Source organism: Rattus norvegicus, chromosome 18 (genome assembly GCF_021556685.1).
Source record: "Rattus norvegicus strain SHRSP/BbbUtx chromosome 18, alternate assembly SHRSP_T2T, whole genome shotgun sequence".
NCBI lineage: Eukaryota > Metazoa > Chordata > Mammalia > Rodentia > Muridae > Rattus > Rattus norvegicus.
Window position 1 is genome coordinate 66,880,745 of NC_141551.1, and position 15,306 is coordinate 66,896,050.

Here is a 15,306-nt window from a genome sequence, read left to right on the forward strand (position 1 = left end):
AGAGAGAATGTATAGACACTATATTATTGCTCTGCATCTTTTTAAAGTTCACATTACTTTTGGTTTCTTTAAATTCATCCAGGACTTGGGTGTTTCCCATTTTTCTTTGCCTCACTGACTGGAAATCGGCATTCCAAAACCTCCAAAACCCAGGCTAAGATTGTATGTAAAATGGTAGGAAGCCTCTTAAGAAGTAACATTTGTGGGACTCAGCACATCTACCGTGTCTGAGACACTGTGTTCCCTTTGTAGGTGACTTTAAGATGCTTCTTTAAACAAAGTCAGAAGAAGGCTCCAAAAGGAGAGTGAAGTTTCAACAATCATCTCTGAGAACAAACTCAGAGCATATCTTGGAAAGGCCTGTGCTTGAGAAGTTGTTTCTTGGAAATGCCAGTGAATGGCAAGCTTTGGCTTAGACATGTTGTCTGCAGTCTCCTTTTGGAATGGCCACCTTTGCAGAGCATGAAGCGTGGGCCGCATTATTAGCAATCTTTATTTTGAAAAAACCCAAACCATTGTTACATCCAATCCCTAAAAGAAAGCCCTGACAAAAGTTTGCTTCTTATATCCTTGGTTTGAAACGTTTTATCTGGGTTGTTGAACTGAGTACGTATTTAATAATAGCCAAATATGAAGCTATGTTATTTAAATATTCTAGAAGATTATGGGTCGACTATATGGAGGCGGCTGTAAGCACTAAGAAATACTTAACTTTTGTCTAGAGCATTATACAAATGTTTTGAATACACTCGGAGCCCTCTTTATTTTTGTCAGTTTAAACAAACGCAGAAATTTCTGGAGGAATGAAAATTACTTTCTTATCAAAATGAAATAGAAGAAAAATAACAAAGTCCTTAAAAGCAGGCTCTTGCTTTGCGTTTCGGAATAGCTTATAAAAACCTGAGTCCTCCTGCCAAGTTTGATGTTTTTTTTTTTTTTTTTTTTTTTTTTTTTTTTTCCCATTCACAGAGAATGACTCCTGGTGGCAGAGATGCTGGCTGCCTGTTCAGCTTTACCCTGTGGGACTCAAAGAGATTTATATGTTTAAAGGGTCCTGTGTGGAATGAGCTAGATTGATAAGCTAGACTGAACCTCGCTGCCTCACACCAGTCACAGACCTGGGAATTCACATGTCATCTGGAACCCTGGGCAACTTTACTGTATACACGCGAATCACTGGAAAGGTTATGGGAACACGAGCTCTGCAGAAGCCGTTTTGAACTAATTTTATGTTTAAAAAAATCACTGAATTAATGAAATCAGTCTCCTGAGTACACATAAATGCTTCCACTGGATAATCAAGTCATAACAATACGACTTATTAGGATCACCAACTGCTAAAATAAACTATTATATTTGTTTACTGAAATTTTCAAGGAGTGTGGAGGAAATGTAACTGACTGAAGTGGGTAGCATAGTTTCAGTGACTTTTAAAGATTCCATGTCCTGACATCACTGACAGATTGGAAAGGCTTTGAATTTTGTAAAAATTCTGGTTCTCCTGACTTTACACAAGAGTTTACACAGCAGCTTTCAGTATAGCTCATTCCTTGAAGTTTGAAATTTGAGGTTTTTAGCACACCCCAACCTGAAAATTGGGCTGTCTCTCATGGATATCAAATGCCTCTGAAAAGTGGTTCTTCTTCCCTTTTTAAAATAATAGACAGGGGAATGCGTTCTGGGCTGTTGAGAAAGTTCTGGTAGTTTAATACCATTTTCCGGTTTGAAGTAGTAGATTATTTTGAAAGTATTCATTGCTATGTTAAGAAATGCTTTACTTCAAGTCAGTCCACAGTTGTCTACCTCAGTGCCCAAATATTGAACAAAAGCATTCTGTTCCATTGAATAACACCACATAGTTCTTTGAAAGTACTTCCAGGAAAAAAAAAAAGAACAACTCAGTAAATCGAACAAGCACTCTTGTTGAAGGAAACATTTTGCAAATGGACCAGACTTTCTAATGAACCATTTGAACAAGCCCTCTCTTTGACATCAGATTTCCTTCCTGACATAAAACTGTAAAAAAATAATCTGAATTATTATTTCTGTTACAGTGCCATTTTGCTCAAAATATTTCATTCAGGGATTCATATATAATTACCCACCTAATAAAAGGAGCTATTAGGTTGTAAAGATCCTATCTTTGCCATGCTCTTTAAAAATTATGACCTACTCAAGCTTGAAATCAAAGGCAGAGCTGAAAGGAATAATTCAGCTGAAACTCTCATCGCGTTTTCAAGTCACCTAACTGATAAATATGCAAACTAGTTCCCTCTTGGCGACTCAGCTGCATAAATAGGGATTAACTCCAAATACAGCTGAAAATTCATGGACTAAAAGGGAATGCAACAGAATGTTCCTATATTCAGCTAGTTTCAAGCTGTAGATACATGGCAATTGAAGTTTAAAATTCTAGTCCACAGTTTAAGATGCTGCTTTGAAAAATACCTACAGGAGTTATGATGTGTAGATGTGAAGTGGCGCCCACCCCTCTCTCCTCCCTGACTCTGGCTTAGGCATGGGATGGAAGATTGCCTTGCCAACAGGGTCTGTGGTCAACACTTGTCAACGTGGCCTGGCACAGCTCAATGAAGATTCTATCGGTGGAAGTGACATCAACTCATGAAAAGGTGCTCTGGGATATGGTTTTTCATGTTCCTTTTCTTTCTTTTGAGCTTGCTCTCAGGAAGTCTACTCTCTCCGTAGAGGGATATTGGGGACACAGGATATATGATGCATGGAGTTGGCCATTTTACCTAAGGCTACTTGCCCAGGAGAAGTAGGGGAATGATTGGGGATGGAGGATGGCGGAGTTCTTCTGGCCAAACTCCTGAAGAAGAAGCCTCAGTGAAACCCAGACAGGCCATCACAGTGTGGAATGGCATAGAAGCCACTGAAAAATCGAAAAATGTCCTATGACAAGCTCAAGTACACAATCACCACGTGTCTGAGAAGACTGCATATTGTATTCTCCTTCTAGAAAGGTGTTGTTGCTGGCAAGATGCCGCCAGTTGAGGCCTTTTAAGTTTCTACACGCTAGACATATGCGTTAATCAGAGATGGATTTACAAATACTTGCTAAACTTGGTAAAATGTTTATACCCATTCACTAGCATCTGCCACTTGTGTGAGACGGAACGATTGAGCTATAAACAATCACTGCCTGTTGCTTATTCACTCATTTCCGTTTTATGCTGTCAGGAAAACATCCAATCCTTTGGTGCTATGGAGTGTGAGAGTTACCATGGATGCTCTGTAGTTGAAAAAGAAATGGTGACTTTGTGTTGATTTGCTATGGCACGGTACAGGCTGAATAATGCACTTGTGAGACTAGACCTACACAGAAAATGAAAGGTCCCGCTGAAGGAAAATGTAGGCGTTAGTCATGACACCACGGTCCTTGCAGTGACAAAGAACCAGAACTCTGCAGGCAGCTTCAGCCTTGACTTTGTAGTTAAGATGCATCTTCGGGACCTCATGACCATCTTTGCTTTGATTCCTGATGTCCATCTAGGATGGGTTACAGATTTCTTCTGAAGTGCTTCAGATGTTTCTTAACTGGATGGTCCAGATGGTGGACCTGTACACTGGTTTAGAGTTTTTGGACACAGGTGTGCTGTTTATGGATAATTGGTATGCTGTAAAGTTCCCAGAAGATCTCAACGGTTTGGCAATGCATGTCAAAAGGCGGAGCCCGTGATGGCATTGAGTTGCTTCATTAGCCCTTCCAAACTCGCCATTTGTTCGCTCAAGTCATCCTGTTCATATACCTGGAGAGGGAATGGGAGAGAGTTAGGATGAGGTCTTGGTAGGCTCCAAAAATCCACTTAGTATCTTCCTGTAAGTCGGGCCACTTACTATTCTTGAGTTTGATGTAGGGACAGATAGATAGAGCAGATCTCAGAATATTGTAACAGAATGAACTTGTAATAAAAAAGGAGCTACCAATCAACTATTGAATACTGCTTCCCTGGACGTTATACTTTTAACAGGGAAAAAAGCTTCACTGTTAAAAATATACTATTTTAAGTCTTATTCTTCCAACGGCTAGCTTTGTAGTAATGAACAAGTTAGGAGATTTCTCTGATGTATAGTTTGACTTGTCTGCGAATTGATAATGGTGCCTATTTTATAGTTTATTCTGAGCATCCTGTGACAAGCTACCTGTATGTCACAATGTCTGACCAGTGATTACTATTAATACAATAGTCCTTTTCATTTTGATAGGCAATCTATAAATAGGTATCTAAAGAGTATCTAAAGATCAACATCATCCGCATTTTTTAAATAATGACATAGAATTTAAGTTTTGCATGGCAACTTGATGTCTCGACTGATAAGAAAATGTATAGATTATAACTTTAGCTTGTGGGTGGAAACAAAGTTTATGTCCAAAGCCAGAGGGCTTGGTGTAGATGTGCAGGATCTCTTGCAGTGTGATATTAACTCCGTATAAACCAAGAGGCTTACCTGCATAATGCTTCCTGAATGGATCACCTTTTGCTCACTGGGAGTTCCTTGCATGATGTTATTTGTAAATTTCAGGATTTCTACTTATCTAATACATTCAGTTACTGGTCTGAGAACTTTTGATTTAATAAAAAATGATTTGAGTATTTATATACTCACTGCTTTTAGTTATTCTCTTATTGGTCAAATGGGAATTTGTCCGACAGTGCTGCCTGCTGGTAAAGAGCCAATAAATAATAATTCCTTCCCTTTCCCCTTTCTTAAGTATAGTTTGTTTTAATAAATGTAGGCGTGAATGAAATTCTGGATTATTCTCAACCATCCCTTTTAATTAGTTATATGATTGAGACAATGTTCCAGATCATGATTTGTACTGTATTAGCCAATAAACACCACTTAATATCATGGTAAGAGAGCCCCCTGCCCTCATCTTGCTAAGTCAATGTTCACCACACTAAGAAACCTGCAAAAGAATTTGTTCTACAGGATCCTAAGAAAACTCATCTACAGAAGAATGCTCAAGACACAAGGGCACAGGGTACCAACCCATGAGCTTCTTTTAGAATTATGAAAATGTTAATGAATAGTTTGGTCATATATCATTTGGAACTAACCAAGGATTGAGAAATAGCCCATTGACTCAACATAGTCTTTTATAAATAGAGTGAAATAGAGAAATACTACTTGATGAGTCATTTTTGTTTCAGCTCATGATTCCCATTTTTTTCTTCATCTCTTTTTTCTCCTGTTTCTTTTTAGGGCAGGGTCTCACTATGTCCTCCAGAATGGCTTCGAACTCTCTGTGTAGACCAGGTTGGCTTCAAAGTTAGAGCTTTATCAGCCTCTGCCTTAGGCACTACCACACTGGTCCTTGGCCAACCATTTTCAGGGTTGATGCTTTGTTTATCTGGGTGGTGTATCTGAATATAGCTATTTAATTTTTGAAAAACTATTAGTCTACAATCAAATGTGTTTCACAGATGAGACACACACCTAATTCTGAATTCATAATGTGAAAACAGAAGGAAAAATCCCCTTTTTGACATTTGCTTTATATTTATCAGGTGATAATATTTTGAAAAATGGGATTAGACAAAAGACAACATGAAATTAAATTTTATCAATTTTTGTGCTTTTAACATGGTGTCTAGAAAATTTAAAATTATACATGGGGTGGTCACATTATTTCTTTACAGGAAGCTGTTGATCTCTTTGGGACCCGTTTCTGCTTTTCCTTTCATTTGCATGTCTTACTGCCTTTAATACTCTATCCTTTGGTTTCTCTGCATTCAGTCAACTTTTGGTGTGAAACAGGCCACTGGACATTAGAGTCAGAACTTCTCCTAAAAGAAGCCTTTTGTAAATTTAGTATCTTAACCTAATTTTAGATATGGCCACAGATCATGTGACTAGACACATTGAAATGAAGAGTTGTATTCTGACAAAAGAGTAGTAAGTGCCTTGAAATTTTAATCTTGTAGAAGGTGTGTTAAGCATGTAGTGTCTTTCTGCTGAATTTTCAGAAAAAGATACACATTACTGATTTCCTTGGTTTTTCTGTTGTTATATTACTTCATGGTTCAAAAGTATGGCTATGTTTAAAAATTTAAAAGTCATGAAAATATATTGTTATTTGAATAAAATAATCTTTCCATTTTGACAATCAGATTTCTGGTGGAAATAATTTCAACTGAAGAAATTTGTAGGTCATAGACTTATCAAGGACTGATTATAGTTGCTGTTTTTATCCTTTAAGCTTGAATAATTCCTTTCCTAGTATCCCCCATCTTTGCAGTTTTTTCCTTCCCAAACATTGTTTTCATTTCTTCATTTTATATTTTCTTCTGAAGTGTGTGTGTGTGTGTGTGTGTGTGTGTGTGTGTGTGTGTGTTAGTTATTATGGTTTTAGAGGTAATGACTACTTCAGAAAAATCTCTTAGAATACAGCTTTCTGTTAAATATCAGTTCAATAATGAATTAGGATTTCAAGATACTTCATAGTAATCACAGGTTGTGTGTGTGTGTGTGTGTGTGTGTGTGTAGACTCTTATGTGCACACACATTTATGGATATATACATGCATGTATATATGATTGTATATACTTAGCGATTACTTAATATTCTTCTTCTATATAAGGCTGCCCTTAAGTATAAATACATCTACAATTTAAGTAAACTATAGGTATATATCCTTTCTTCCTTTAGGTTTTCTCTTCACATTCAAGCATATGCAAGGTGTAAGAACAATATCCCAATATAATGAGTGCTGAGTGCCTTAAATTGAACAGGATAACTGTGATAAAACTTCTTACACTGGCTGGATCCTCTGTTGGCTTGTGACTCTCTTCAGACACTTCAGGGGCTGTTGGCACAGATACGGGAAGCAAAGGGGACCTTGCCTTTCCTGCTAGCCCAAGGGAGGCCGTTTTAACATGAGTCTTGGGAAGGGTGGGTCCTGGAATAGAAAACACAGGATGATGAAACTAATACATAAAACATCCAAGGAACAATCTCTGTTATGTAGGCCAAATCCAGCAAGCTTCCCTTGACTTTAGCATACTGTGGTGATTCTGACACTTAGAGTGGTGCCATTTTATTTCTCCTGAATGGAAGACAAATTGTGCGAAGGCCTCACTAGATGAAGGTCTTTGAGTCATAATGAACTTCAAGTGGATTCCAAATCAGGCAGGGACCTCCAGACTTCTCATCACAACCTACAGAGAATCACGTGAGCTCATTGTCTGCTAGCCTCTGGCTCAGGTTGCAAAGACCTGTACGATAACTCACAAATCTGCTCCAAATTGTATATGAGACAGACATGCGAGCTTATAAGAAAGACTTGCTTGCTCTATAAGAAAATATTAGATATTTCAGCTATACAAAGTTTTGCATAGATAAACTGAGAGCATTTTATTATAGTTATCTTTTGAACAAAAATGAATTGACTTTGTCCTGGTTCCTGTCAAAAATCATATTTTAATATTCATCAAAAACATGCAAAAATATGAAGTCTGTTGAATGACATTTTTTTCTTTACTGTGAAATGGATTGTTTTTTTTTTTTACCTAGTTTGAAATGTACTTTAAAAATTCTGCTTACTATGTAGTAGTGTTTCTGTTTCATTGTGGTTAACTTGCAATAAATATTTATAAGGACTTGGTGGTTTGGCCAGCACATCTCACAGGACTAGAGTCATGTCTACTTACCCCCGAAACAAAACTCTAAGACAAAAGGTATAACGCATCAGAGAAGCTACACCCGTGAAGTTTCATCAACATAGCGGCCAGTCAACATAATCCCTGGACAAGGACAACAGTAGTAGCCATGGTAATGTGGAAGGGACTGAGCTCATGAGGCCTCAGACTCAGATGAAGAACTAGAGGCAACTAAGGGATGTTGAGAGTGGGAGAAATGTCTCCTCTCACTTCCCATGTGGGGAAGAGCACACCAATTGCTTATCCAGTAGTAAATAGATAGCCCTGAAAATATACACATCATACAGGCTGAGCAGGTTATATTTATATGTTTATGAAACATATCCACAAGCATGTGCAGACACATGTGCACACACATGCACATACTTATACACAAATAAACACAAATATCAATCAAAAGGGGGCATAGGATGGGTTGGAGGGAGAAATGGAAAAGGAGAAAATGATGTACTTACAATCTCAAAAATTTAAAAGAAAACTTATATAAAAAATTTAAAGGAAGTAATAAAAACTTGCTTCCGTTATAGTCTATCAAAAGTAATGATACATTGGTTCTTCATTTACTGATATCAGTGGGGTACTATAGTCTTTGTAACAGACTCCTATATCAATAAACATACCTGGGTTAATGCACTAACTGTATTAAAGCATAATAATTTGTTTATATGGGACAATGTTTGTAAATAGTCTAGTAAGTCAATAATCTTCTGAATTTTCATATGAATTTTCCTCTGTCATGACTTAAACATACAATTTGTTCTCAATTTAGTTTTATTATTAGTCACCAATGATCAAAGTGTGTAACTAGACACAAAAATCCTGCACTCTCAGCTATTCCTAGTTATTCAATCTTTATTTTCTAACGCTTTTCTAGTTTATTTACCTGTAAAATGGTAATGATGATAGGAACTTGTAAGGATTAAATGAGATTTCTTATTGAAAGTGGGTGAAGGTTGGGGAGATTGCTCAGTCTATAATGATCTTAACATTTCGATCATGAATTCCTGAGTCTGAGCCCAGGAACACATGTAAAAGGTTTGGTTGATTTAGCATGTACTTGCAATTCCAGTGCTGGGGAGGCAGAGTCAGTCTGAGGTCCACTGTCCAGTTAGCCTAGCTTACTCAGTAAGCAAGCTTCAGGCCAGTGAGATATCCTCTTTCAAAAGATAAACCATGTCTGATGTGTGAATGATATCTGATATTCTCTGCTGGCCTTCACATGTACACACACAAACACACACACACACACACACACACACACACGCACATACACACGCACATACACACACACAGATACACACACACAGAGACACACACAGATATACACACACACACAGACACAGATATGCACACACACAGACATGTACACAAACAAATCCTATAAAGGAATTATTGATATTCCCTTATTAAAATAATTCTAAGTACTATTTTCTGAGTTTACATGTGAGTTTGTAAGGAGTGGAGTAAAATCAAGTAACCTTAAACTTCCACACTTGGGTACATAGTTCTCCCCAATTATATCTGATTGCCCTGATAAAGGAAGGTTTCTTGACTCATAAGTTATCGAATCTTATCCAGACACATGCTTTTAGGGAACCATGCAAATGGACATGGAGTTCAAACCCTATATTTAGCTCGAGGAGCGAATGCTTTTCCTTGTTGATGAATGTGGCGAGTTGTAACATCGATGACTGAACTCTAGCATTGATTGCACTTATTGCTACTGCAATGTTACTTACATATAAGCATACATTTGTCATAATCTTTATAACATATTTCTTCTGTTATAGCCTATAAAACAAACACACATAATTTCAAATGGGGACCTCCTATAAAAATATACATCTTGAGGGCTGATGAGATGGCTCGGCAGGGAAACATGCCTTCTGTGCAAGTCTGATTACTTGGGTTCCATCCTTGGAACTATGGTATGTGTGTGTGTGTATGTTTGCATACATGTACACATCTGCATACATGTGAATGTGTGCATGTGCGTATGTGTTTGTGTGCGTCTGTTAGAGAATCAACTCCAAACGATTGTCTCTGGCCTCCGCCATCATGCTTTCATGGCGAGTGTGCCTGCCCTCGTATACGCATGCCACACATTCTCACACCACGACAACAACAACAACAACAACAACAACAACAACAATAACAAACTTCTAAAAGTTGCAACTTGAATTAGTTATTAATAAGAAGAGGTAAGTTGCTGGGATTAAACAAATCTACTACATAAAATGTTAACCAGTCGAAGCAGTTGTTTTGGGGTTTATCCTCCATGATTCAAATTTACTACCAGTATTCTCCAATCAAATGATAGTCCATTCATTCAGAGTTTGTAGAGTGAGCTCGTTCTTCACAAGATGTGAACAAACTATATTACATATTGCATTTTCCTCTCTTTACCCTTTAACCTGTGACTACATGTAGGGTGTCCCTGGCATGATCTTATTTACAAATGGAACCATTATAAAGCCTGTTATTTGAATTGTCAATTGGATCTTCAAGTGACACATGTAATTCGTATCGGTATTTTACATTATGTGACTGGAGACATTCCTTATGGTTTGATAAGTTGCCTAGTAAGCACAGGGCTCTGGGTTCAATTCATAACACTGATAATAGACAGACTGATAAAATAAAATATGGATACTAAGAAAATGTTTAAATGGGAATACACATTTGGCAAAAGAAATCTTATAATTAAAAGTTCCCAAATAACCATGGTATGGTGGTATGCATTATTCCTTATCCAAGCAAGCTGAAGACTTAAGTAAGTGAGATTAGTATGTTCAAGGCTAACCTGGCTACATAGCACGGTTCTGTCTCAAGCTTCATACATAGAACACCTATGGGCTCTGCCTTCTAAACATGAAACAGACAAACAAACAAACAAACACATAAACAAACAAAACAGAACAAATAAGAAGCCCAAACAGACTGCTGTTTAACTTGAGAATATGCTTCTGTTGAATTCCTGCTTTGAGCTACATTTTCTGAGCTGTGTTCATTTATCCTCCTAGAAAGCTTTCCCCATTCTAGGTAAATTCGACTTTAGCTCTTATCCTCACAAAAGTAGTGCGTGCCCTCAGCATTTGGACACCTTTTATGTCTTGATACCTTACTACACATCTCATGCACCCTGTTGACTCTTTTTCTATGGACTTACTTGTACCTGCTTGTCTGGTTTTAATCTAGGCTCCCTAGATGATAAGAAGAGGTCTACTACTATTTTCAAGGTTTTCCACATGTTTTAAAGAAACTTTAAGTTGGTGAACATTTGCCAGATACATGCAATATGCCCAGTACACACTGAAAATCAGTTCTCCTTAATGCAGGTATTTGCCAAAAAAATGCAAATCTGCCCATCAGAGAAACGAAAGGGCTTATCTTATGGAGAAAATTGTAGCAGGGCCACTTCCTATTTTGCAAGAAGAAACATACATGATAAATATTCTTTTACAATTTACCAGACACATCATTATTCATATGATCCTTAATATTTATCTTAGTGCATTTTTGGAAGATTTGTACGTAGAGAAAATGTGACCTGTAGGCATGGCTTACCATTGTTGCCATAGAAACACTCTTAGATACATTTCCTACCTAACACATGGGCAGCTGCTTGGCATGTTAGATGCCATTTGCCATATTAATATATTGTACTACAACACAGGTGTGCCTAGAGACTACCTTTATTCATACTCATTAAAACGTAAGATCATTAGAAGTGATTTTCTCTAGTGATGAGGTGACAATTATTCATTCTTTCGCAATGAACTAAATCTTATGCAATATCAATACAAAGCGAGCTCTGCACCAGGGATCTAAGAAAACTTGGATCCACACCACAGGGAGTGTGTAAATCTCAACAGACTTTCCTTTCTGAAAAAGTACCATAGCTTCACATTCTTCAGATCTCTGGAACCTCTTAGGGCCTGGATTCTACCCAGTGACCTTCTTTGTGGTTTTGCTAAAAGGAACCTGATGTCCTTAGGAACCAAGGCACTGAGGTGGAACTAATCTTCATAGAATTCACATAAGCGAAGAATTTGAGCAGTTTCCTAGCTTACTGAGAGACTTTGATGTGCAATCTGTGGCTTTACCTGCTTTCTCTTTCCATAGGATGAGGAAGAGTTAAAGGTATGCATATTAGGAAAATTTACCAGGAGGGATTTATTAACAGCCAATTAGACAATATTGACATCAAAACTACTCTTAAGTAAAAGACAAACAATGTATATGGTCTGAAGAGAAACCAGAAATTACAGTAGTTGAGAGAGTGAGAGCTGGCCCTCCATATCACCTGAGCAGCACAGTAGAGATGACCCTGGTGGAGGGGGCTCAAGTGAGCTGTCATCAAGAGCATGACCACAGGAGACCATCCATCTTGCCAGGAAAACACAGTGGAGCTGACCTGACAGTGAAGGCATGGGCGAGCCATCCTCAAGAATGTGAGCGCAGGAGAGATGGCCCTGCTTCCTGCTAATAGTGGCATCAGGTGGCACTAGAGAGCTGTGCCCTGTTGGCTAGGGTGTGGGACAGCAGGCAAGACAAATAGCTTAGTTATCACCCAGGTCGAGATCCATGGCTTTGAGTTGGCCCACTCCAAAATCTACATCATCTGTGAACTGTAAAAGAGCCTGTCCTGCTGTGATCTTCACAACACAGGGCAACAACAAGAAAACCAGAAGGAGTCCTGGTGGAGGATCCAATGATTGTGTGAGAGAAGCCAGAAACTTCAGACTAGACCAATGCCTCATTGTAATGACCATTTACAAGTGAAGATTTGCTGACAGAAGGGTATACTGTGGGACAACTGACACACTACAGATTCCACGATGAGTACATTCTATAATTTGTTTTGTTTTGTTTTATTTAGAGAGAGAGAGCGAGAGAGCGAGCGAGAGAGAGAGAGAGTTTAATTTTGTTTTCTATTGGGAAGGAGACTGCCAGCGAAGAGGGCTGATATAAGGCAGTGGGAGAATGAATAGGACTGGGGTGCATGGTGTGAAACTCACAAAGAAATAATAAAACAAACTAACAAACTAACAAATGAAAACCCTACTTTTTAGTAACAGGAGAGATTGTAAATCAGAGATTCCCATGAAAGTTTTTGTTCTGGAAAGCTGACCCCATTCTCCTGAGTTGTGCTAGTCCTGTCCCTGTGCTCTGTCTCTGTGTGTACAGCTTTAGAATTTTCTCCTTTGAACCTCAGATATTTTAAGCTGGACACTAGAAGTCTGAGTCCCGAAAAGCTTACTAAGTTGTGCTTTACCCCTTATGAAAGTATTTGAAACTCACGGAGCAATTACTTTCTGATTTGATTGTCTATTTTGTATCCCTAGTCATCTCTGGAGCTACAAGTCTGAGCTAATTCTTGACTGCGTGTCTTATGAGTTACCAGTCACCTTCCCCAACGGGAATATTCTGACTTCATCTTCTATGGCATTGGGACCAAACATATATCTTTATATAAAATAACTAGTCTTGTGGCATGTTCCACTTTGAAGTGAAGCAGGAGTGCAGTCCTCTAGCGTTTACATTAGTGAGTGGAGCCTGAGGACTCTGCCTAAACTAAAGACGTTTCACAGAGCGCCGTTCTGCAGCCAATTACCTGCTGATGAAACGCTGCGGTTTAACCTGAGCTCACCCTTCCACGTTAAGATCCCCTGGATTTCATTTGCAGACAAGGTCTTGGTATATACTTTGTAAACACTGCCTGACTTTTGCTACATGGCTGTCAGGTTATTTGTATGGAATGGTCACCAGTGTACCTGCAGAATACGGCTGAAAGATTAAATTTGTAGACCTACTATTTGTTATGGGATGGTGGCCCAGGATCTCGGTTTGTTATCCTGTTCACCCTCTTTAAAACATCTCTCATCACATAAATTAGGTAATGCAAAGCCCTCAGATCCAGAGACTCATCTAAAGGACATACAGGTCCATCTGTGGGGGAGGTGGGAGATCAATCCACACAGGTAGCAAGGGCCTGCCACTGCTATAATACTTTTGAATATTATAATTCAGTAAGATGTATATGATTCCTGAAAATGTTATTATCAAAATCTTATAATATCCTGTCCTGTAAATGGAAGTTTTATGAGCATTTTAAGGGCTCCTAAGATATTGGAAAATCTACTTACCCCATCTTGCCCATGCAATCCATCCTCTGTATAACCTACTAGAGAAAAGTTTTCTATGGGATTGGGATAGAGAGCCTCAAGTAGGTTTTGAGCGGGCTAAGATCCTTGTAGGACAGGTTAAACAGCAATAAGTCCCACTACTACACTATTCCTTCTTATTTCCAGTCATCGGGGGTCCAGGAGGCTAGGGGTTATGGGAAGAACAAACAATTCCAATAGGAGTTTGGTTTCAGTCAAGGAAAGGAGCAGAAGCTCCATGCACAGCACCAGAGAAGCAACTCTGATCAAGCATTGCAACAAGTGGGATCCTTAACTCGTTCTACCTCTATAACTATAAAAACAGCTTAACTGACAAGTCTCGATTGAAGGCTTTCTGGCCAATCCTCTTTCCAGTATAGCACACAATAAAAGTCTACAAAGGCAACATGCATAATTATAGCAATGATGTGTGATGTCTTCAAATCCCATCACCAATGCCATGCAGTCTTAGGATCAGAGTGTTTCAAATCCACTGGGCATCTCCCAGTAATTGAAACAACAGGTATGTCAGATAAATTAGTAGAAGGGATATCATGCCTGATACAAAGATGGTACTAGTAGGTATAACAAACAGAATTGTAAGCTATAGTAATACAAATGAACACAGGTGCCCTGTGGCTGGAAAGAGTTGCCAATGTGCTGAGCTAAGAGCAGTGTGGATTGTAATTGCTCAATAGACTTGGCCAATGATAATCTGTCTTGATAAGCTGTATTTAGAAGTTTCACTTTATAGATGGCTCAGACAGAAGGAGGTTTGGCAGTGTTGGGTTGGCTGCTGTGGGGACAACAAATGTGTAAATAATATACAATAGAGTTCAAGTTGAATAGAACCTCTGAGAGACTTTCATGTGGCAGACCACAGCCCATTACGTCTCCCTGGAAATCAGGAGGCAGATATTCTTATCAACGTATGGACCATTTCCTCTTAGCTGTCCTTGGAAGCTTCCTATTGGATACAAATAATGTCTGGTCATAGGATAACCAATATAGATTGGAGAATATTTAAGGCTATTGGCATTTCTATTAAATGTTTAGTATTTTACATGCTGCTAAAACATTGCTCTCATTCTATATTATGACATTGACAAATGGATTCCTTGGTTGGACATGTATATAAATCAACCTACCCCATGAGAAAATGGAAAGTGGCCTTGCTAGGGACTATGCCTGCCAGGGAGGGATACAAATGTGGCCTCACATGTGTGGATATTATATGCATTTCTGTACAGAAAGTATAGAACACATAGAACAACCATTTCTATACAAGAGAGTATCATGGAAAGCCACCATTAAGGATCACATCCACCCAAGTGTTACATATGATAGCCATTTCAGAACTGAACAGAACAGGAACAGTTCTGTTGGTGCAGATAACCAAGCGTGATGATATTTCTATCTACAGTACAACCCTACTGGATCTTGGTTAATTTAAT

At 38.5% G+C, this 15,306-nt stretch overlaps 1 protein-coding gene across 2 annotated transcripts in view; it reads right to left on the reverse strand.

Moving 5' to 3' along the window:
• Window positions 1-958: 958 nt before the first annotated feature.
• Dcc (DCC netrin 1 receptor) overlaps window positions 959-15,306 on the reverse strand; it is a 1,119,339-nt gene continuing 1,104,991 nt past the window's right edge. Inside the window, exons 28-29 of one of the 2 annotated variants that reach the window (XM_087592178.1) lie at window positions 6,783-6,925; window positions 959-3,770 (exon numbers count right to left, since the gene is read on the reverse strand). In XM_087592178.1, coding sequence (XP_087448304.1) covers window positions 3,681-3,770; window positions 6,783-6,925 — 233 coding nt within the window. In that variant the 3' untranslated portion in view covers window positions 959-3,680. 2 annotated transcript variants of the gene reach the window in all.